This window comes from Patagioenas fasciata, chromosome 2 (genome assembly GCF_037038585.1).
Source record: "Patagioenas fasciata isolate bPatFas1 chromosome 2, bPatFas1.hap1, whole genome shotgun sequence".
Lineage (NCBI taxonomy): Eukaryota > Metazoa > Chordata > Aves > Columbiformes > Columbidae > Patagioenas > Patagioenas fasciata.
In genome coordinates, this window is record NC_092521.1 from 124,151,207 (window position 1) to 124,176,277 (window position 25,071).

General features: G+C 43.8%; 1 protein-coding gene across 1 annotated transcript in view; it reads right to left on the minus strand.

Annotated features, from left to right (window-relative positions):
* Positions 1–25,071, minus strand: part of SH3BP5 (SH3 domain binding protein 5) — a 52,492-nt gene that overhangs the window by 4,741 nt on the left and 22,680 nt on the right. The window contains exons 4-7 of the mRNA XM_065832628.2: positions 15,361–15,525; positions 6,939–7,069; positions 2,876–2,918; positions 1,045–1,264 (exon numbers count right to left, since the gene is read on the minus strand). Coding sequence (XP_065688700.1) covers positions 1,045–1,264; positions 2,876–2,918; positions 6,939–7,069; positions 15,361–15,525 — 559 coding nt within the window. The remainder of the gene's footprint in view (positions 1–1,044; positions 1,265–2,875; positions 2,919–6,938; positions 7,070–15,360; positions 15,526–25,071) is intronic.

The window sequence follows — 25,071 nt, forward strand, 5'->3', positions numbered from 1 at the left end:
CCGGTACACACCAGCGTCTACGAGGGAACTGCACGTCTGGCCTTCAGGCACCGGGACTGTGTAAATATGAAGTCCTGCAATCCTGACCTAGACTCTTCCCTGCAGAAATGGAGCTGAAATACAAATTAAACTGGGATCTGTGGGACTGGCAGAAAAAACCAACCAACCAACCAATAAAAAAAAAACAAAACAAACACAAAAAATCTTTCTGCATCAAGAACAGGAGAAAGTGTCCAGGAGGGAGGAAAAAATAGGCCACATGCAATGTCCATCTATTCACCTTTACTCAGAGCCAGGACAAAAGCAAACTCAACAACAGACTGTTCCAAGGTCCTCATGTGCCACCAGAAAGCAGGAGGTTACCTAGACTTGGAGTTTGCTTGGTGGTTGTGGCTGTCACCCAAGAGAGACATCTGTCATGCAGAGCCTCTCAATATACTGCATTAGCACATTACTACCTCTTCGCTCCCCTTGCTCACAGCACACATGCTCTGCTGAAATCACATATTGGCAAAAGATCCTGTAGTGCAAAAAGATCCCTCTGTGCAAGCGTCACACCTCTCTGCACTACTGTAGCTGCAGCTTCAGTCCCTTGCCACAGCCTCAGCCCTGCGAGACAAGAGCTTGTTCCAAAAGGTCTGTTTCACCAAACAGCGCTGCCGCCTCAGCCACCTGGCTGAATTGACCTGCAACGGCCTGCGAGCACCCCAGGCAAGTCACCGACAGCAACATCACTGGCTTAAAAATTAGAAGGATGCTTTGAAGTGCCTTAATTTTGTTCCTTTCATAAAGGACTGTAACAAAATAATGAACAGTGATGCTAAGGGAACAGCGGATGCATTTCAACTCATATCTCTTCCCCTTGAAAACTGGCTATTAAAGAATACAATCAACTCCTGTAATAACGAGAAGCATAGCAAGTTATCCACAGTCCCACAACAGCCAGCACATTTCCAACTGCAGAACATGCAGAGCAACCTCCATCTCAGCATTTCTTACGATGCCCGTGGGACATTCCCAGGCATGGGAGCGCTCTGTACTCACTGGAGATAGTGTCTGACTCCGGTTTACTTGCTGACAGGTCTTCCACAGAGGTATTGCTCCCTTCAGCACCCACGCCACATCCGCGGGGCCCCATGGCAGCAGACCGTCTCCTCTCATGAATCTCATCTGAGATCATCTCCAGGTTTTTCAAGGCAGTCTTATACTCCCCCTTGGCCAGGGCCAGTTTTGCCTGCAGGTCGTCCACTGTCTTCTTCAGGTGCTAACAAGGAAGAAAGGTATTAGATGTGTTTTTGTTACAAACAATGTACAGTGTGCAGTTCTGCATTATGTGTCCACATGACTTGGTCCTGCGCAGGAAAGCCAGCGTAAATAGAATAGAACCGTTTCAGTTGGAAGAGACCCTCAGGATCGAGACCAACCATAACCTAACCTAACTCTAGCACTAAACCATGTCCCTAAGAACCTCACCTAAACGCTTTTTAAACACCTCCAGGGATGGTGACTCCACCACTTCCCTGGGCAGCCTGTTCCAGTGCTTTACAGCCCTTTCCATGAAGAATTTTTTCCTAATATCCAATCTAAACCTCCCCTGGCACAACTTGAGGCCATTCCTTCTTGTCCTATCACTCACAACTTGGGAGAAGAGACCAACACCCTCCATGCTACAACCTGCTCTCAGGTACTTGTAGAGAGCAATAAGGTCTCCCCACAGCCTCCTTTTCTCCAGGCTGAACAGCCCCAGCTCCCTCAGCTGCTCCTCATCAGACTTGTGCTTCAGACCCCTCACCAGTTTCATTGCCCTCCTCTGCACTCTCCCTAGTACCTCAATGCCCTTCTTATGATGAGGGGCCCAAAAATGAACACAGTATTCAAGGTGAGGCCTCACCAGTGAGCCAGGGTTGGTATCCAGGTGGTGGGATGGTTTGTAATTCAAGAGCACTCCAGCAAAACAATGGCACTTGTGAAGGAGACAGCAGCAACATAAACCACAGGAGCCAGAGCTAGGATGGCCTCTGGAGTGTGGAAATGGCTCCTGACACAGCACAGAGCATGGGTCTTCCCGTTAACACGCAGGATTTCTCATTAACTGAAATGTAGCTCTCAACAGTACATCACATATTTTACACAATTACCCTGCTTTGGCAGGCTTTTTGAGTTTGAATTTTTAGTGCAACTTTGCTCTGCCACCACTGCCAACTCCAAGATGAAGGGCTGTAGTAGGAGGGATTACCATCCCATGCACAACTACCATGCTCACCCCGAGGCCGCTGTGCCCTGTGTCCAAGCGCTGGCTGGACATCGTGGCACCACACACAGTGCAGTGCAGAGGGGACAAAAACAGCCCTGTCAGCCTGTCCAGCCAAACCCAAAAATCCCACTTCTGCCAAACCCCAAATCAGAAATTCACATCTGTGTGATGTTTGAGTACTACAAGCAGGTTACTTGTTCCGCTAATTGCCCCAACCAGGGAAGAGAAAAGAGCAGCCCAATCACAGCTAAAAAAATCTGATGCATAAAACAGAAAAAAAAAAACACAAACCACACACACAAAAAAACCCCCAAAACCCAAAAAAACCACCACCAAACATAAGACAGACCCCAGAGACTTCAAACTACAAGAAGACAGTCAAACTCAATTTGTTTGGTTCTGGCAGTAAACAGCAGGGTTCGAACACTCTTATTTCACACAAGGAAACAAAGCCTCTCTTAGTCTTTTATCTTTAAAATGTGCTTAGCAAATTGCTCAAGAGGTTTTGAACTGAATTGGTTTTGTACAGAATAGCACCACAGTTGTCAGAGCACTTCAGATATAATTTCAGTATTTACTGTAAGCAGTAAAGCTTGAGATGGATCTGAATTACATACGTACCTCTAGTTGGACGTAGTACTTTGCCTTGAGTTCAAAATAAGGTCTGTGGAAAAACAAAGAACAATTGTTTACAACCACTGCGACCGAATGCAGAATACTCGAGTGGGAGTTGCTCTCTTTATAGTATTAAAATAGCTATTTTGTGTTTCACTGTAATCCCCAGAGACTACTGTCTAGATGACAGAACACCTACATGTGCGCTCAGTGTCTTTCTTTCCCCTCTCTAATATTTCTATTTCCCATGGGTCTTTTGACCTAAATACAAATTGCAAAATTCCAGTTTTTGGAGTTGACAGCATGATTTCTTCAGGCCTGCATTCTGCAAGGTATTTAAATGCAACATCCAGCTTCAGGCACAGGCATCCTCTCTGCACCCATCTAATTTTTTAGCCCACAGCACGTGTGAATTCCCCACAGAAGGTGAACCTTAGACTCTGATGTGGGGGTGGAGGGGCATTTCTCAGGTTGTTCAGTGGAGGAGAGGGCATGAAGGGAGGTCAGAGTACCACGTGTAAGGGCACAGGACTTCCCACCAGTGACCCACCAGGTGCTTCCCTCCCACTGCACGGCCCCCTGACAGTTTGCTGGGACACGGAGGACAGTGTCACACACTGTCCCTTTCCCACTACGGACAAGAAACCTTGCTTATAAGGTTGCAGGAGGACAGGGGCACAAGAGGTGCAGTACAAAGCCTAGAAACCACGTTCCAGCTTTGAAGTTTTGAAGCCCACAAGCCAATGTCATCTAGTGCAACACTGGGGAACAAAACAAAAAACATGCCCTGATTTTCTGATTTTTTTAGCAGGGCTCATCACCCTCCTCACCTCTTAGAAGCTCTCCTGGAAAGTATAGGAGAGATAAACAATCATATATGGGTTTACATGAAACAAAAGTCATATTTCTACCCTGATAGCAAGCCTCTTCTGAGCTGCAAGTCCTACTGCAGCGACATTTTGGTCTGTGCACCAGAATTCAGGAGTGTAAAAGCTTCTGATCCTGCACGCTTTGAAGGGTTGAATTCACTACACCCTCACCCCTAAAATAACCAAGTTGCATTTTCCTGAGACTAGGTTATTTTGCAGCTTCTGTGTTTCTAATTAACCCTCCTATTATCATTAGAAGTGCACGGCCAAGCCTGCCACGTTTCCAGTGACACTGATCCAGTCAAAGTACAACTCTGCCTTCCCTCGCTGGGACACAACCCTGCCAAAATCTGCACAGACAGACCTGCCAGGTGTCCTAACACATCATAGCTGGGAGTCTGGATCCAACAGTTAGAAGACTCCTACAGTCGTTCCCTGAAGCAATGGGAAGGCAGAGACAAAGCAGCGCCACAGGGAAACGTGCAGGAAAAACAGTGAAACCCACTCAGCTCAAAATGACCTGATTCTCACCCTTCCTTACCCCAGTAGAAGGCCAAGTGGGAAGGAACAACCAGGCTTGAATCCTAACCTCCCATCGGCTTCCGTAAGCCTGAAGGGAAGGTCCCCTTTTTGGTAGCAAACAAGCACATGTATGTCTGTGTGGTGTGAAAAAAAATTACGTATATACGCATGTATGTGTGTGTGTATGCACAAATACATATGCATGCATGTACGAGCAGGCCTATTTACAGGTAACAGACAAGAAGGATATCACCTAAGTCAGGAGAAGGAGACCAACAGCCTGACACAAAGGAGCTCAAACGTAAGCACTCTTCCTCACTCACTGCTAACACACAGCCGAGCAGCTGATGCCAGCAGCGAGCGATGCACCAGCAGGGTTGGGACTTGCTTCTCCTCGGGTCACTTCATCCTCTTACATCCACGACCCTGTCACTTTTGAAACCTGGTCCATGGCACAGCAGGGCTGGCGAATCGTTCACTGATGTGATCGGTATCCCACATCACCAGTTGTCTAAGTGCATGACGTTGCTAAGTCAAGCAAAGTTGCTTTTTAAGTAGACGACAGGATGAATAGAAGGTACTTTGCTCAAGTCACCAGAGCAGAAAGTGACTTCTAAAAACCAGCTGACACAGGCAAGTCCATTATCCTACAGCTCAGGGGCATGGAGCCAGAAGATCAGGCGACTGTTAAGAACATGCAGCCGTATGCACATTCATAGCTTACAAGCAAGTAGGAACCCAGCAACAAAATTAAAAGCAAAACCAAAACAAAACAAACCAATAATCATCTCCTCATCAACTTTACATAGCAAATCATCCAAATGACTTCCCTCCAGGCTGTCCCAGTCTTGCTTTCAAATAACCATGCTTTAAGCATCTTAATCCAGACTGAAGTGAGGAGCAAATACAAATCATTTTTTGCATGGAAAAGAGCAACTCATTCAGCATGTCCGCTCACGCATTTATGGAGAGGGAGGACAGACAATATGAGCCTGAAAGGCCCAGGCGCTACAGCCAGCCCTCCTACACCACCCAGGGAGAAGGGCAGAGCAGTTTGCTGGTGTTAGATCCTTCCAGGAGAGCAGCTAGTAGCCAGTTACACCCCGCAACACAAGCAGCCACAAATTCAGCAGCCTCATTTCCCAGTTTTATGTAGCCACTTGACAGCACTGATGTTTTCAGCTCAGTTTCAATTTTCCTTTATGTGCAAACTGCAATGCTGAAAGACGCCTGACCTTTCCAACATCCCCTGCACTGTGACTTCAAATACACCCACGAAAAGCCTGTTAGTGCCATCGGGCATCTTACACTTTAATACTAGGTTAGAATTGGCATTTCTGTACACCCCTTATTAAAGGATCGTGAAAACACCCTACGTAGTTGGTTTATGCTGCACTCAGCCCTGATGTGAGACAAAATACGATGGAATCCTTCCGTACACAAGTGAAAACGAGCTTGTCCTGAGGAGAATGGCACAAGACAGCACCCCCACAAAGGGTAGTTTCAGCAAGCAAATGCAGACTCAGAAGGCAAACCACATGAGAGGCAGCTGGGGCATCAGGCTCAGCAGCAGCATCATTGTAGAAAGGTATGTGTGACACCACTGACAATTTATCAGGGTCTTAATTTGAATCTTATTGTAAGGAAGGAACTCCTAGCAGCCAAATAATTTTTCAGATATTACTCTTATCTGGAAGGATCTGTCATTTAGTGAACTGATGATGCTTTTCCACAGTCCCTGTGCAGTGCTAGACAAACAGCATGCGGCTCATTCTGCAAAGCCACACTTCTACGCTGTTTTAAAAAATATGTTTGAATCTCCCTTGAGAAGTGCTAATCCTTTCTTGAGTTGAGCAAATACCAATCAAAACAGATATTTAGTTGACCGATTTCACTATAAAGTCATTTTTAGATGGAGGGATTAAAAGCTAAATACAGCAAGCAGATTGTTTAGACAAGCTACAGTCTGGAAATATAAAGGAAACAAATGTGAAATATAAAGAGGAGTAAGAATTGCTTGCAAACAGGGCCAGAACTTTAAGCAGGTTCTGAGCAAAAAGCTGTTTCACCTCTCCACAACAGAGCAAAACTGCACATCAAATGCAGACACATTTATTAGTGATGCTTGCTGCTTCACTATGCTCTCTGAAGTGCGTTTCCTTCCCCAAGAATGGCTCTTGCACAGCTCTGCTATGGCAGCATTAGGAAGTAAACAAGTTTGATGATCAGTCTCGCACTATTCAGGTTTCTGTCACTTGCTTTGTTGCTCTCCTAACTAAAAATAAGAACTAAACTGCAAACAATCCTGAGCTGCAAAGCATCCACACGCAGAGCTCTGCAAGCAGCATCTGAGTCCCATGAGCCTTTCTCAAGTTGCGTGCCACCAAAACGTTCAATGCCCTAAAACAAGACTAAGAATATGCCCAGAAAAAGGGTATTTTATCCCATTTAGTTCATCAGTCCATGAAGTCAGGTGCTTTAAAAGACAGTTAGAAGGACAAAAAATGCAAAGACAAACATCGCAGAACTAACTGTGTTGTGAGGCTTCTACGTGCAGACAAGAGGCCAAAGGGAGTGGTACAGAAGGCAACATACTTTCACTCATTTCACAAAGCCCACAGAGTTGGTCTCTCCTACAAACTCTCACCACTACACTCATCTCCAAACATAAAACCTACTTTGATTTATTGATGGCTCTTTTCAGCTTCTTCTCCAGCTGTTTCATCCTCCCCATGGCAGCATTGTATTTGGCTGCAGTCTCCTTGTGCACCAGCTCACTTCTCGTCTTGGTCTGTTCTGCCTCCATGACCTTAAAGAGGGAAAGTACAGGTTGAGTGGCAAGATGCAATGATACATTTCATACCATTTTAATTAACAGCATCTTCATAATCTCTCCGATCAGCTTATGTTAGGAAAGCAAGGGTATAGAAAAAATTACTTGAAATGAAGCTACCCAAAAGTCTTTCCTGAAAGGAGCAGCAATATGTCAGATTTGCAAACACTGTGTTAATTATGACACAGGTGTTGCAGCTTCTCGCATAATATCTCTTACGGGAAGTTCAGAAGAGCCTCAAATTTTAGGATCATCCATTTTTTAACCCAGTTAGCTACTCAGGAGTGGAACGGTGCTACCAGAAGTCACCCAGTTACGTTTAACACCGTTATTTCCATCCCCTCCTGCTTCTCTTGCCTTTCCCAACAGGGAGTCGGGCGGCTGCTCAGCCCCCAGCCACAGCCTCACCGCTCTGGAAAGGACTGAAAACCAACCACAGTGGTGGGAGGACTGAAATGCAGTTTAGCCTGAATCACCCGGCACCTGAAAAGAGCATGTCCAGTGACGGCCTGTTTGCAATCTGGCCAGGAAGCCAGCTTGTCTCTTAAACAGTTGACCAGCCCTGAATCATAGAATCATTTTGGTTGGAAGAGACCATCAAGACTGAGTCCAACCATAACCTAACACTGGCACTAAACCCTGTCCCCAAGAACCTCATTTTCGCACCTTTTAAAGCCCTCCAGGGATGGTGACTCCATCACTTCTCTGGGCAGCCTGTTCCAGTGCTTTACAGCCCTTTCTGTGAAGAATTTTTTCCTAATACCAAACCTAAACCTCCCTTGGCACAACTTGAGGCCGTTTCCTCTTGTCCTCTCACTTGCCACTTGTGAGAAGAGACCAACACCCTCCATGTTACAACCTCTTTTCAGGTAGTTGTAGACAGCAACAAGGTCTCCCCTCAGCCTCCTTTTCTCCAGGCTAAACAGCCCCAGTTCCCTCAGCTGCTTCTCATCATTTTTGTGCTCCAGACCCCCATCAGCCTCATCACTCTTCACTCTCTCATCGTTTCAACACCAAAAATGCACAGAGGTTCGAGCCCTGGGCTGACACCCCTCATACAGCAATCCTAGGCCCAGTGCATCAGCCGCTCTCCACAGCCAGCCCAGGCCTCCCCCAGCCAGGCAGGCAACAGCCCCGCAACACAAGCTAGAAAATTCTTCAAGCAATCGTTTGTTCAAAGCTTTATAAAAAAAGGGTCACTGCCGTGGCATTTTGCAGCAATTAGGAGTGTACAAAAGCAACAGGAAAAGTAAATGTCCCTCCATGAGCTGCTCTGCTGCTGTCCCATAGTCACGCTTTGCCAGTAATTCTATCCCGGGTACTTTTATTGTGCAAATTAGAGGTGTCAGAGGTGCAAGTCAGAAAATTTGTTCCCTTTAATTCACTAGCAGTCAAGATCCAGACAAGGAGGTAACGGATTTGTTAAAAGTAAGAAAAGCGGTGACACCTCTCCATTGGTCTGGCAACGAGGAGAAAAAAGGCAATTTTCAGGCTCCCTCTCTTGCAGCTATGAAGGTATTCATACAAAAAATGGCAGACTTTATTTTCTCCAGTACTGGATTTTGAAATGTTTCAGCTGTAAAACCAACTGCTCCACAACCTCAAGCAACTTTGCCCCAACTGGCTCCCACCACCACAACATGCATCTGAGCTCTCAGGTCCAGAAGAGGGAGAATATTCAGGATATCTGGATTTTAAACAATCTCACCCACAAAGCTCTGAATTCTTCAAAGTGTCCTAGCACTCAGGCTGAGCCAAACAGTGAAAAGGGCATCGTCAACTTGTGACTTGCTTCTCTCAGGAAAACTGTCATGTTATCCTTTCTGATGCCTAAACAAAAGTGTCAAACTGCTACACGCCAAAGCTGAGCAGCATCAGCATCAACTAGGAGCTCTCGCTGCCACAACTGGAGGCCACGTTTTGTTCATCTGCACACACCACTTCTTATTTAACAAAGAAGTTGCTACAGAACTTTAAACTACAAGAAAGAAAGGCTTCAAAAGGCTCTTTTGATTGGATAGAAAAATATGTACTCAACTCCAACACCCTTCAACTATTTTATATATAAATAAGGTATCCACTTTTGAAGAATGGTCAAAAAAATAATTTAGCAGAATCATAACAGGCTCTCTCCTGCATCCTCAAAAACAAGCTGTAGCCTCTTATCTCGAACAAGTGTTTGAAAGCTAGGTAGATGCAATGACATTCCAAGTAAAATATGTCAGACAAGACTAGTTTTAGCATGGAAGCATCTTAAATTGAAATACGGTCTCCAAAGGCTGCACAAAAGCTGGCTCGCCTGCTTTGTAGCACAGCAAGGAAACTGCAATTTTAAAATGCTCGAAGCTACAAAATAATAGAACGTCTGGAATTTGCCAATGCTCAATTAAGTCCCTCACATCCATTCTTGGGGCAAAATTAGCATCAACTTTGATATCTGGGATGAACCACATTCTAAGTACTACCCGTACCAGGGCCGTAAAGCAGGTTAGGTGTCCAGCATCATGTTGATTTTGCACATCTTCAATTTCAAACATCACAGAAATGCTGAACCCTGCAGAACTGAGATTTGAGGATGACAGATGATAAAAAACTCAAAAGATCTGATAAAATATGGAATTTGCTGCCAGACATTCGTACCCATGTTCATTACCCTTTTTAGAAAGAAAAAAAAGGTTGTATACTTCAGCCTTTTGAGAAATCAGTGATGTAAGGAAAACCATCTCCCTGCACCCCGTTGTTTTCCTGTGGGTGTTCTGTCATTGTGCTCACATTACCCACACAAGTCTGTGGAGAGGCCAGAGACAGCCTGTCCCCTTCCCCGGAACAGGGGCTCAAGGTGCACGCCCCAGGCTAAGGACAATGCCTGGACGACTGATGTACATCTGTGAAGATCTATCACCTGTCAATATGCATTTAAGCACTTCATTCAGACAAGAATAAAGAAAAAGATCATCCACTCCACCACAAAAGCCAAATGGTCTTTAAACAGAGAAGCTGTCCATCAGGACACGTGGACAGAAAAAAACTGCAAGCCACGCTGGCACCTCTACATCTGGAAGGTTCAACGTTAAGACCAGCCAGGGAAACTTCTCACCTTTTAAAAAGGTCTTAGAAGACTGACAAGGCTTGTGTGGGAAATAAGTGCTCTTTATCAGACCTAATAAAACAGTCGGGGAAAAAGCAGTCTTATATGGACTGGTAACCAAGCTGATTTGTCTCATAAAAGTCACTGAGCTTCTATCACCAACCTTGCGTTGTTGATGCTCCTAAGCCATCACAGATGCAACAGCATCACTTAGAAAAAAGCAGAGACGTAAGTGAGGATGTCACCTCTGCTCAAGACAACTCTCTCCCTCACATTGGACCTGCCATCCATACCCTGGGGGTGAGCGGGGGACACACTCTTACACAAAAATATCCAGAGCGAGTGAACTTCTAGGATGCCCACACAAGCACAGAACATAAGATACAACCTTTGGAAAACAAAAAAAACCCCAACAATACAGGTATCAATAAATTCCTCTTCTCTCCTTCCTTACCCTCTCATTTCCAACGTAGATGTCTGGGAAAGGAAGATCAGTGTAGAGTACGTATTTTCAGTGATTAAGCCTGTAGAAGCAGCTTTGTTCCCCCCAAAATATTTGGATGATCTGAAGCCAAAGATGGACTCCAGGCAAAATTTCAGTAATAATTTTTTCTTTTGCACCTGTTGTTACCAGTGAAATTAAGCAAAGTTGACCATCTAAACCAGAGAATTACTCTGAACAATTGTTTCTTTCTCAAAAAATTAAATTGATGGCTCTTATAGGTGAAGAATTAGAAATCGAAGTAGTAAGAGACAATGCAAGATCAGTCAACCAGAAGGACAGAATCAACAACGCAAGAGATTGCATTTAACCCCTGCATTTCCAGGGTGAAGCGACAGAGACATTAGGGCAGGGAAGGATGGGGATATTTTTGTTGTTTCTTTCACAGACTTTTCTTTTCACCCCTTTTTCTCCAAGTATTTCTATCTGCAGGAAGTATCTCTTCTCTCTATATCACGAAAGCCCCCACGCTTTTTACACTGACAGATGGTACTTCACAGTATAATATCAAAGGGAGCTTCACAAGCCAAATTAAACCAAGAGGAAACATGCCTCCTCCCTCTTCACTCCCTTCCTCTTTAAAATGTCTCATGATCAAGAGCCAAAACATTTCTTCTCCCTGCCAGAATTTATGAACTGAACGTATCTCAGGAAAGGCTGTAAAAGCAGAACCTTTTTAAGACTGCAGATTGCATCGGCAATTAGAAATTAGCTGTTTCTCTTGAAATCCACGAAGGATCTTCCTTTCTGCTCCAGCTTGTCTCAAACTGGAGGAAACACACCTGTCAGCACCTTCCTTTTGTACACATTTATGAATGATTTTCAACAGGAGTCAAGATCTTTCTCCATCAGCCCTCCAAAGCTCTCCATCCTTTTATAGCCCTGCTCTCTGCACCCCGAATTGCAGCATTATAATTCAAGGTACCAAAGATGGGCACCACACTTCCACTTCCCAAAAACATTTTCTTCAAATTTTGATGACAAACCTCAGTTACTAAAAACCTGGTAAACCAACAGCTAACAGGGAAGAGTACTTTTCTTCTCCGGGCAGCTTAAGAACTCATCAAACCTGCCTACATGCAAGCTAGGTTATTACATATCCATTAGAATCAACAGATAATTCATCTTATAATGAGCTTGCCCCTCTGGTCACATTAATTGTTTTCCAGACACCACCAACTTATTTATCAGACCTGCTTTGACTATAATGGAAGTTTAGGCAAGTAACTGGGACATACAAAGTAATGTTCTAGGTACCTGAAACTGATGAGCTAAATCCCAGCCCACGTGTCATTACACTTATCTGAGATCTGTGCAGCAATGGCATATCTAGGAAAAAAAACTACAGGAATCTACCCCAAAATACACATAAAGTTAAGAGTAGAAGCAGGTACAGCCTAACATCAAGGATCGCATCACAGTCCTGTGCTTCATTGTGGTTAATACATAGCTCAAGCACAGACATTTACAGGGATTAGTTGCATCTCCCCAGGCAGGTGGGTGGGCACCCAGCTCCTGTTTAAGCACCCAGTTTATTTTGGAAACACAGCTCAAACAGCAACATGACAAAAATAGCTGAGTGACAGTCTGTACTCACTGTACCTATTCACACTGGTCCTGTCTGCACTGCAAATAAAAACATCTTCCACGTGTTATGCTCCCAGCCCATCCAGGATAAGCAAAATTTCAGTAACTCTATTACATTATTTTCTTCAACAGTGGCTACCAAAAGCCTTATTTACAGTAATCCATTAGATTGTCACATTAAAAATAGTGTTAATAGTTTTTCAGTCTATGAAGAAATCTAAAAGCAATTACAACAGGAAACCCTTATCTCTATTTCCTCCCAGCAAGGGCCTGCAAACAGCATTTCCATGGAACCGAAGTCATCCAGTGGGTCAAGTTCAAAAGCAACCCGGCAGCATTTCCATACATGCCTGTACAAAAATATAAGTGTCTCATTTGTTCTCTTGCCTACCCTTTTCCTTTACGCTCTCTGTTTGATTTGTTTGTCAGCTACCAAGCTGCTACAGGGCTCAGGTTTTGTTCCAAATTCCAGATTAATTCAATAGTGTGCTACCTCTGCCTAAGAATAGCAAATAGAGACCCTTTACTCTTGGCTGACATTTCTACCAAAAGAGAAACAAATGCTCTTGCCAAGAAAGTTTGGACCAGATGATCTTGAGGTCCCTTCCAACCTGGTATTCTTGATTCTCAGAATTAGTAGCTCATTTCTAACATTTGGCACAGCAGTGCTTTTCTGCACTTGATTCATTGCTGTACAAGACCCAGCGCAAGATTATACATGACAGATGTGTTGGACAGAAAATAAATATACACACACAAAAAAAGCTAGCAGATCCAAACAACTAGAGTGCAAAAACTTTCTCCAGGAGTAAGTAGTAAGAAGCAGAGGAATTCTATTTCTCAGTGCTCAGCCTTCATCCCCAGAAACATTTTCTTCCATTAGTACTTTCAAATTTTATTTATAGTTAATGATCTGAGTTAAAAGCAAGACTGTGTCAAGGAGAAATTTCATTCTAGTAGGTCTCATCCTCCAACCTGTTTTCATTCATAGCTTGGTAGGGATCAATGTTTTCTGCTCCTTGAAACCCCAGTTATTCTGTTTACCTCACTGAACCCTGAGCGTTTCACTAACTGCATGCACCAAAACCAAGGAAGTATTTACTCCGCTCCTAAAGAAGTTCTAAAACTCAGTCAAGCCCTCCAAACAAACCAATATTCAGTCATGACTTTCAAGTTCTTGGCTCTGGCCCTGGCCTTAAAACCTCCAGTATGGCCAATGAAAATCACAAGACAAACTTCCATGGAACTCTTTCCAAACTTGCTGGATGCTGGAAAGGTGCACATAGGTGCTTTCTGGGAACTGAGCTTACCCGGACTATTTTAAGCACTGGGAAGAGTTGGGTAACACACTTTTCATGCAAGGAGCCATCAGCTGCTCTATACAATCCAGTCTGTGCCAAGGAGATTTTATAACTGCAGTAAATCAAACTTAGGTTCCTAATTACTGTTCAGCTGTAACCATCAGAGACACTGTGGTTGGAATCAGTCCTCTGACAAGCACATAGTCTCCATTCAGAGATGATACATATCAACACCACCAGTGTGACTCCACCAAACCCTGCCAGCAGCCATCTCCTGCTCTAAATCACTGAGTTTGCCCATCCCAGGTGTACTTCTCTTGTAGCCCATCGGGGAAGGATTAAGGGTTGTAGAAGGACACAGGAATTCCCTTGAAATATCCAAGGAAAAAGAAGAATCCATTTGAAGTCTTGAAATTGCCAGCACTTCTTTCGTCACCCACCCCAACACAAATTTTCACTATGCCAGCAAGAGAGAAGCAGCTGAGCCATGGCTGCTGTCAAGTCTCCACCAGATCTCAGCAGTTCAGCAGTCAGGAGCTCTAAGCAACTCCTTTGATGCCTCCAGTTCTCACATGTATCTATTCTGAGAATCAAAAATTGTGTATGCCTGTCTGGATTTTCCTCGTTTTGAACAGCGATAACAACCAGGGAAAATGAGGGCTGCTAGTGTCCTGGCACACATGCAAAGATGGAGCTGCCTTCAGAAACACAGAGATCTGCAAACACCTAATGATAACAGAGACAATAACACAGCAATACCCTGGAATTTGTTTGTCCTTTTTTAATATATACCAGGTTTTCCATCTCTCCCCTACACAGAGCCAACATCCTTTTTGTTCGCTGTTTCTTCATCAGGCAGCTGTTTTTTACTATTCACTCTGAAATACAGGGTTTTTTCATAACTGAGAAGCTTCTGCAACAGAACAGAGCTGCTGCGGTGAGGACTGCAAGACAATACGAACACCGTATGGCACCCTAGCATATTTGGAATAACAAGTTCAGCTTCACTGGCATATTAAGGGAACTCTGACAGAACAAAGGTTTTTAACTTCCATTTTTGGTTCTTTCATGTTAAAAAAAAAACCTTTCTGCCTTTTTCTTTAACAGACAGGAAAAAGAAAGAGACATGGCAAATGACAGGAAAATTCTTCTTGACAGCTGCTAAAATGAATACCCCCTCTCATTATCAGACTGTGCATCTCTTCTGTAGATTTTAAAAGACTTTAAAAAGGAGGTAAGACCTTGTCTAAATTTGAAAGTTAATTCAGGATACAGCAGCATTCAAGCTTAAAACACAACGCACATTTTTTAGTAATTCTACATTCAAACATACGTTTCTGAAGAGAAGTGCCTTGTTCAACTTCCTCCATACTGAGAACAGGTTATACTAAAATTGGAACACATCCCTGTTTTTTTTTTTTTTTCCAGAGTAAGAGTTTCCATAACACGTGTATTCAGGAATAGCCATCCCTATGCAATTATTCTGGCATAACTCCAAATGCAGATATGCTTCAAGACATTGTTTATCCCTATTACATAGACAGCAATTTCTTTTTCTTTAGAGAGCTAGTTCACTAGCTACTAGCACAGCCAGACAGAGAACTACCACTGTCTCAGTAGGAGCCCAAGGCCCAAATCACCTTAGGCTTCATAATTTTCTGCACCTTCATTTCTTACACGCCATGTATCTGGACTGATACAAAATTTGTTCTTTCAGAAACTTAGCCTCATACACCACAGGAGGACACAAAATGTGGAAAAGACAGATGCTGGGGCAAGTTTGTATTACCCTCTGAGTAGCATGGTTGAGCATCTCTTGCCAGGCAGAGTCAAACTGACGTTTGTCATCCTCCAGCAGCCTCTGCTCAGCGAGCGAAATGGTCTCTTTTGCAGCACGCAGCACTTCAGTGGCCCTCTGGAAATCCTGAGTCGCCCTCTGAGCTTCCAGTTGTGCCTAAAAAAAAGAAGATATATTGGGATCAGAGACAAAGGAGCCCTCACAATCATGTTTAGAAGATCTACCACACCAGTCCCAGGACTTTAAAAAACACCCACACCAGCATTACTGTTTCCCAGGCTTTTACTTGGAAGTGACACATATTTCCACACTGGAGTAAGTACTGCCAAGACAGCGGTTCCCACCCAAATATGTAAGTTGCAAAGAAATGTCTCATGGTGTTCGCAGTCCAAAAACGCACAGCTGATGGTCTACAAATAAGCACCTGGATGACAGATAAATACCTTGTGATGTTGGTTTAATCACTGAGAACGAAAACATGATAGTAAACTTCTAGCAGGTAGAGAACTCTTCGAGAACGACACTCCCTGAGTTTAGTCAGTGGGGATTTTTACCTGGTGCAACATAAATGATGCCAAGGAAATTCTTTTGAAGTATTACATTGCTACAAAGCACAAACACATTTTCTGAGAAGGTGGCTGCTAATTCTTCGGATATTCTTCTACCTTGCTATTGCCAGGACCCAAGTGGTGCACCAAGTCCCCAGTACAGAGACACAAAGGTAACCAAGGGAATTTGCAATGCATGTAAAAGACAGATAGAGACCCTGCTACGTCCTTTGGAAACTGCTGCTTCTTTTCAGCAAAATAACACCAAGTTTGAGCTTGAAGGAAGTGTATGTGGAAGCAAGGGAGAATAGAGTCTTCTGGTGAACTATTAATACATGGGTCTTGCTGTGAGAGCAAAGACTCCTCCAAAACACACAACATCCCCAGCAAAGCGAGCACAGCTTAGAAACCATCTAATCAATGAGCCGTGATCACTCTTATCCTGGACCAAAACAAATTTCTCCAAGATATTCCATCTACAGACCACTTTTGTCTCTCCTGAAAGTTTTAGCAAGGCTCTTGCAGTCTAAACCCCACTCTAAACATTCCTCAAGTGAAACGTTCACATCCCATCTCCCAGGCTGGAGCCACCTCCGATTTTTCACAGCTGAGCATCAGCCCGCCAGGGTCCCAAACCCTTGCCTATTCAGCCCAAAAGAGAGAGAGCAGCCAATAAAGCAGAAATGATGTCAGCCATACTGCAGGTTTTAGTAGTACCACAGTAACAAAAGTCACCACAGAGTTCAGTTCTCTGTGTGCTCTCTGTGCAGTGCTGCATTTGAGTACTGGTGACATGTCTTAAATGTTCAAAACAGGGGACTCTACAACAAATAGACAAAGATTATCCATAAACAAATAACTAGTGTTGGCTGGGTTTTGTTTGTGCCTTTTTTTTTTTTAAATATGATGGAGATGTCCTCTCTTTTCATAGCTATCACTGAATGGTCAGCAATTTTAAGATTCGGGCTTTCAAACATGCGCGTTTCACATTGTTTTCCCTCATGAGAAATTTTTAATTCTGAAGCTTTTATGTTCATTTGCTGTCTCTATCAGCATTTTCCTGCTCTAGAGCCCTTTTGGGGTTGACACACAAATACCTTGTTTAGCTCAAAAGTAAAGCCTCTACCTGAACTTTTCTAAATTATATATGTCATAAATCTCTGTTTAAAAGTAGTATTTTTAAGCTGTTCTGCGTTGAAACGCCACCCTTCAAATGTAAACTTCACATTCAGTTAATTGAACATCCAGCACTGTGAAGACAATTTTAGTTTACACTTCAATGATTTTTTAAAAATAAATTGGAATTACCCAGTTTATACCTATGGGGAATGTATTTGACCAGACATGACTGACAGGACAAAATAATTAATAAAGCTTTACATATCATGATGTACAGAGAAGGAGCCTGAGGCTGAAACAGGGGAAAGGCCTCTGACATACAGAACACTAAATTGGGGAAAATGAGGTCTTATGAATAAAGGAAGAGGTTTTAGTGTGAAGAAATGGTTGTCATTTGGGAAGTGGTTAAAAATCCTTGATAAAAAATGGGAAATAAGTAGAACAATGGTGCATTTCTCCCACAACACAAGTCTCAAAAGGAAATCAAGCACATTAAGTTTCCCTTATGATGTCCTAGAATAGCAGTAAGCCCTTCTTTCTTTCTTCCTGTTATGACACAGAGAGGTACTTCACCCCAAAATGACCGTGGAAAAATAGGAGTTATGTGTCAGAGGTCCTTCAGCTACTAGCTAGGGAGGGAAATCAAAGGCATCACAATCAGCACAGTAATTTCCTTCTGACCAAGATCCTTGATGCATTTTCTTCTGAAGTGGCTGCTGGTGTTTTCCACAGAAGAGAAATTCATCTAACCGTGCCCTTCGCTGCAGCATCCTGGTGTAAATTCATCATTACTATGGCCTCTTAGAAAGTCTATGAAAAAAACCCACACATTACATCTCCTCACCACCCCAGTCGCCAGCTGCTTGTTTCAAACATATTAATACATTTTATAAATTCAGAATAAGCCTGACCAAAGAATATTTAAATTCAGCCACTAACTAACCTAAATTATGGCACCCACCAAGCACAGGAAAGCCATCAGAGAATCTTTAAACAAGGCACAACCTAAGCTTCCAATAAAGGATACAACAAAAACCTGAATCCTATTCCCCCAAAAAACCTCTGCTGAATTCTCAAAAACTTCACAACAGTTTTTCTTCTTCCAGTGAGCTTGACCTATGTTAGTAAAGGGAACAAATGCAAATAAAGGCCAAAAGTTCTCCATATAATGGTTTGAGATGAGATTTTTCTTTTTAAGCGAAATAAAACACAAGAATCCAGTAAGAGCCTGCACTAGGTATGGCAGAAAGTGCTGAGGGCATCAGCAGGAAGAGTAGGACTGATTTTCCAGGAACACCCTACAAGAGGGACCCAGGTCCCAGTAACTTCCAGGCAACAAGGCTCTCAAAGCCAACCCACAGTGAAAGCCTCAGCTTCGTGGCTGCCCCGCTGCAGGAGCGGGCCTGCCCACGCAAGAAACTCCGTACAAACCCAGGAGAACGGACTGGTAACCTGCTCCTGGCACAGGCAGAACCGCACCAGCAAGTACCTGCTTTCGAAACTCCAGTAAAACCAGATCCTAGGAGGCCAGAGCAAGCATGGGAGAAGCGCAGCTTTCTCACCCTAACTGCATCAGCACTTGGAAGTTTCTGTTGGCACCCATAACCTGGTCAGGGAGCGACGCATCTAAGCCTGCAAAAAAGTCTGCAGAGCGTTAGGAGCCAAGTTACTAAATCCCCATGGAAAGCAACATTCAGGGGTAGCTTGCAGTACCAGTAGCTCTTCTGATGAAGCCTCTAAAGCACTACTGGCTGCACAGCAAGAAAATGTTCTTTATGATAAGAGAACCAGAAGCTAAATTTACAATTTCTACTTGCAGCTGGACCTGTAGGACATTGAGAGCCAAAGCTGTTAACAGGCAGGCCCACAATTCTGGCCACATTCAGCTTCCTGCCTTCTAACGGTGTGGGCAAATGGAAAACTGAAACACAACCGTATTTAAATACTCTCTCCCAGCTGTATTTGTTGAATGCTACTCTGCAAAGGCAGTTTGGAAACACTGTTTTGGAACGCAAAATGTTTTTCGGTTTAAGCAAAAAAGTTAGTCCAAACAGCAATTCAGCTTAATCAGTTAACTGAAATTAGTCTACGGTCTTTTATTTTAAGCAACTTACTGAGAGCCTGGGAAAGAAAAAGAGCCAAATGCCGGGGTGATGAATGATAGAGTAGTCATTAGAGAAACATCAACAGGTTTGTGGCTCTGCCAATGTGAAAAGGGATACTCAAACACTTTAGTTAGTACGGTTACTCAATAATTAGCCTTCATTTAAAACTGCCTCCAGCTCAAACAAGTTGTTCTGCACCATCACTGATAGATTGCTCTCAAGTTTCAAGCCTGCAGATCACTCAGTTTCATGGAAGAGAGAGTAGCCACGTTCTTTGTGTGTTTTTTAAATCAGAAAGAATAGGAGCTCACATCTCCATGCAATCTCCTGACATTGTGTGTTAACTTCATCATTTTAGATGGTGGTTACCTCTCTCAAAAGTCCCGAATTCAAAATTCAAATGAATCGCTGAAAACTGGGTTATTTTGCTTTCACGCAGAAACTGGATTTTGAGTTGAGAGAGGTTTAGCCCTGGGGTAGCATGAGGGAAAAATGTACTAGGGATGAGGACAAAAATCTCTGAGGGAGGTTGGAGAGACGTCAACTATGGGCCTGTCACCCAGATATCTGGTGCCTGATGGAGTCTACCCAACATAAAAGCCAGAAGGAGCTAGGCCAGTGAAACCCCTTACTGAAAACAAGAAAGCCTTGACACCTTGGGAACGAGGGATGATGTCTCAGCTCTCACTGCCAGCGTGATCGGGAGCTCATTCTGTCTCATCATCACCGTTTTCTGCCAGGAAACTCAACTGAATGTCTGCACTGCAGGCCCTTCCCCTACTAGCACAAAATATAAAATGATGCTCCTTGAGAAATACAGCAGCCACAGAGATCTCTGCTCAGAAGTGAGAGGCAGTAGCAGCACTCACAGAAGCAAACGGAGCATGGCAACATAAAATAGGTCAACTTTTAAAACAAACAACAATGTAAAATTAAAGGGGTACTGACAGGGTTGAGAACTGCAAGCTATTCATATTGCTGAAAGGAGCTCAGTCCTGATAAACCCCTTTTAGGGGGATAAAACCTGCATCCTCATGGGCAATTCTCTGCTTAGCCTGCACAGGGCCCTTGCACAGAAGGGAACCATGCACAACAGCTTGATTATGTTGTTAGCTACAGATCGGGCTGAAAACAAAAAAGCTAGGCCATGGAAAGCTGATAGAAGAAAACAAAGTCAGGCACTTCTTTAAATGTAGTCATTCTTCTGGGATTGGCAGCAGCACATAGATTTTCAGGCCAGCACAGACACATCTGCTTGTCCACTTTGAAAGCAGAAAGCCCTGGATTCGTTAATTATGAAATACAATTTTCTGTTCAGTCCACACAGCTTTTATTGTCCCAATCCCCCTACATTGTACACAAAATTAAAAAAAAAAAAAATAGCCCAGTTGACCTAATAGAGGATTTTTTTCCACTCTACCACACACAGATTGAATCTTCTGTGTTAATGTCAACCAAGACACATGCTCCTCTTCCTCATGGCATCTAATCTCCAATTTTTGTTTTTGCCTACCTAGCTATACAGGATTGCACAATACCAGTGACACCAAAACACAGTACACCACAGCTACAGCGTTCCTCCGAGGTTAGCTGACATCTAACCCACCCTGGTAGGCGCTGCCCAGCCCCTGGCTCGCGAGCACATGTGCATGCAGATAACGGCCAAACCAGGTTGCCTGAAATAGATGCAGAGGGTACATTTTGTGGGGTCAACCCTGCTACACAATTTTACCCCTTGGCCAGCTTCCCTCACCAAAGGGCCAGATGACAAGTGCTGGTAAATTAATGAAAGGGGCATCACTAACACAACTGGCAAATTTCCCATTAGAAATGACAGTCAGTAAAGAGTAGGTTTTTTTCAAATATTTAAAAAAATTGACTTCATATTTAGCCAGGTGAACCCATCTCATACCACACTGCCAAGGTCTCGACACCCACTTTCTTTCAGCATCTCTGCACTATTGCAAATAGAAGTCACGGACAATCTCTCTTTATAAAATCGCTGAAAGCTGGGGTGTGAAGGGAACACGCAACTGCTGCTCAGAACAAGACACCAGCACATCACGTGCCAGCCCGAGGCCTTTGCTCTAAATGGCGCTTGTTTGTTAATGTGAAACCAATGTCTCTCCCACTCATTAATCCTTAAAACAATAGTTTAATTGCTACCAGCAAACACTTACTTGCTTACTACCAAATAGATAACGATTAACGGGGCTTCCAGTCACACTCTTCAGAAGATGGCAAGTTTCAGATGTTTCCATTCTGACCTCCCCTTATTCATTTAACAACATTCCACAGTTAATTTGCTGGGCAAAGTACAACAGGGAATGTGTTTTCAAAAAAGGAACTTTCCTCCAGCGGTCGCCCACCAGAGTTGCTGCAGCGCTGCCGGGCTTCGGGGATCACGCTGATGGTGGTGACCCCACTGCAGCATCCTGCATAAGCTCCTGGCAGGGATGAGGACAGCGGGACCACCACCACCATCTTGCCCACGGCTGCAGTGGGTTCAGTAGTTCAGAAGCCTAGAAGGTGAAGGCAGTGAGCGCTTGCTAAGGAAATTCACAGTACTGAGCCACTGAGTGCTGCTATTTTGGCTCCCTCACCCTGTTTCAATGCAGCTGGCAGCCCAGACATCAACACAAGGGTCCATAATGCTCAACATCCTAAAAACAATCTTGACACCAGCACAAGAAGAGCAGCCCAAGCATCAATACAAAGACCCATAATGCTCAACACCCCAACAACAGTCTTAATACCAGCACAGCTGCAACCCTCGCAAATCCACGGATGATGTTAAGTTGAAAAGCCAAATGGCAGAACCTCAACCCAGATGGACCTTGTGAAACTTGATCGGGCCAAGAGAAACCTCATGAGGTTCAACAAGGAGAAGTGTGGAGCCCTGCACCTGGGGTGGAATAATCCCATGATCAGCACAGATCGGAAGTTCAGTTCTGCCAAAAAACACCTGCACCTTACAGCAGGTGCCAGGCTGAAAAAGCTGAAAAGGTGGACTCTGGTTCTAAGACAAACCCTGTCCTAGGCTACATCCAGAGGGCCAGGGCTGGACAATCTTGGGAAGCCATCATTCCTCCCAACTCAGTGCTGATGAGGTTGCACACTGAGTACAACACCCAGGCCCCCCAGTTCAAGAGGGACGTCAAGAAAGGATCCAGAAGCCTACAATGACTCCTGCAAGAAGTGCTGAGGGATGTGGGCTTTTTTTTAGTCTACCAAGGAGGAGACTAAGGAGTGATCTAAGTAGCTGCTAGCCAAAATCTGAAAGAGGAGCTGCAAAGATGATGGAATTGAACAAATGCTTCTCAGTAGTACTGGGTGGTGTAACATGGAGCAACAGGCACAGATGGCAGCTTGGAAGTTCAGGTTGCACATATAAAAAGAATCTTTCCTACTAGGAGGACAGTGTGACCCTCAAACAGGTTATAAATCTCCATCTCTGGAGGTTTTAAAGAATTGGCAAAGCCATGGTTGATGCAATCCAGCAATGGTGACAGTTCTGCTTTGAGCAGGAGGTTAGATCAGACAACCTCCAGAGGACCAGTACAACCAGCATTTCTACCAAATACCACCACTTTCCATTTTTTTCTTATAGTTTATCAAAAACCAAAGAACATAGTTGCAAAAAATTTGCAGTGGTGCTGAATGTTCTCCTAGATTTTCAGATCCATGCGTTTATTTTCTTGAATGATAAGAATAGTGATGCGGTTGGGGGGTGGTTGTTCCGCTTGTTTTGAGGACCATGACTTTGCTTTCCACTCTCCCTACAGACTAAATTCTCCAAGCCAAACCAGAACAGAAAGGCAGTAAAAACCAGAAACTCCTCCTTACTATAGGCTATATACAGGTGCTTATAAACACCTTATAAAATCCAAAGCCTCAGGAGTGATCTCATTTTGCCACATCTATGAGGCTTCTTGTGAGCTATGTTAATCTGTGATGATCGTTTGCATTACTGACAGAAAATAGCCTCTCAAGAGTCTGAAACACTCTTGTATTTTTTTAACCTGTTTACTGAAAAGCTATTAAGTTGTACACAGGTCAAAATTCGCTTTTTCAAAAGCAGATTTGAAGATTTGTATCTGGTTGGAGAAGGCAAAGGGGAAGAGAAGCCAAAAATAAGGTTTCTTAGAGCTTTTCAGAGCACAAACCATTTCCTCCCTGCTGTATAATTAATGCAGCGCCTGTGGAATACAATGACCAGATGTGTCTTAGTCTCTGCTTTTGATTAGGTGTCTTGTTCTTGTGCTGGGCTTTTTGGTCCCATCCATGCATCCACCCCTCCCCTTCTGACAGCTCAATTGTTACAGAACTGACCTGACTCCTGGCTCTGCTTTATTTTCTGTTAAACCTGTAGTCTATAAAAAGGCCCAGGAAATCAGAGTAGACCTACAAAGTGTGTTCTGAGAGACATCTATCTCTGTGCTAAAGTTAGGTGATATGTGTAGCTCCCTTAAGACAGGATCACAAGCTGTATCGCAAGAGTCAAAAAGTTCAGGGCACGACAAACAGCTCACTTCAATAGCTACTTCTGTTACCAGCATACAGACAGTTGGTCTCCTCAAAGACAGAATCCCACCTCCAATTCTTTAGGAGCTACAGAAGGAAATGAGAAAGAAAATATCTAAGTGTCCAGTTTCCATAAACACTGTTAATAACAGCCCTGGACTGAACAATCAGCTGACAACCCCTCCTCTGTTCCCTGGTGGCTCCAATCTAGGCTGTAAATTAGCATCCTGTGAAATAAGGGCAAGAATATAATCTGAGCAGACTGTCACCACTGTGCACTCAGTCATTTGAAAGCTACTGGTCTCCTTGCTGTTTTTAATCAATCTAGCTCCTTGCCTCACAGGAGTAGGGAGGCAATGCTCATTTGGGCAAAGAGACTGTATGGAAGATACTACACCAAGCCTTTTGGCCTTCCCTTGTTTTTTGTGAGGTTGTTGTGAGATGCTGGTCTGCTTGGAGTTACTCACACTAATTAATGAGTCTATGGCACCAGAATATGACAAATTGTTCATCCAAATGCCATCCAGTTACAGCCTTCTTGGGCACTCTCCGCCATCTGCTTGGTAGTTGTGCACTTGTTCATGGCCAAAATGATAAAGCTGCTGTGTTCCTGAAGAAGGGATCAGAGAGTGTGTCCAGGTTTTTTCTCTCCAAGGCAAAATATCTTATTATGAGAGAAAAATATCAAGATAACCCTCCACCCAAGTGTGCCCCTGCACTCTCAGGGATTAGGCAATAACTTGGCAAGTTTAGGCTTTACAGTTGGTTTCTATGTTTATGGAGTCTATGCATGCTTGTCTGCACCTGGCAACAGCCTCCTTTGCTGAAATCAAATATAGAAGGAACAAACTCCCACAAACAACACATTGCAAGATTTACATAGCCCGCCTTAGTGCTAATTTTGCTAATTATCCAAGATAATAAATGTTCATACAGATGCAACGGATATATTCAGGAGAAACAACAGATCGTTTTGTCACCTAATTGCCACCAAACCAGCAAACATTTGTTCATAAAAGTTTTCACAGGGCTAGCAAGGAAATGGCAGGCTGGTTCTGAAAGCACATCTGTGCTCGTATGGATACCGAAATAAGCAAAGAAAAGGTGCATGGGTAGGAATTTCACCTGGGTGATGGGCCATTCTGGACACATTTCCCCCAGTCAGCCTGACACCCAGCAGCAACTGTCCATCCTCAATAGCAGGGATGTGCTTCAGGAGAAAGGCCCACGCTGACCTTGCACATCTTTGATCACATGCTCACAGCTACTTTCAAGACAGTCATTTTCCTAAGGGACCTCTTGAAGAGAATTAATCTATTGACCCTTCAAAATTTTTCCTAGTGGAATTATATGACTCCATAGCACATGTGAGTAACAGGCTGGCTTCACTTAAAGGAAAAAGTTGG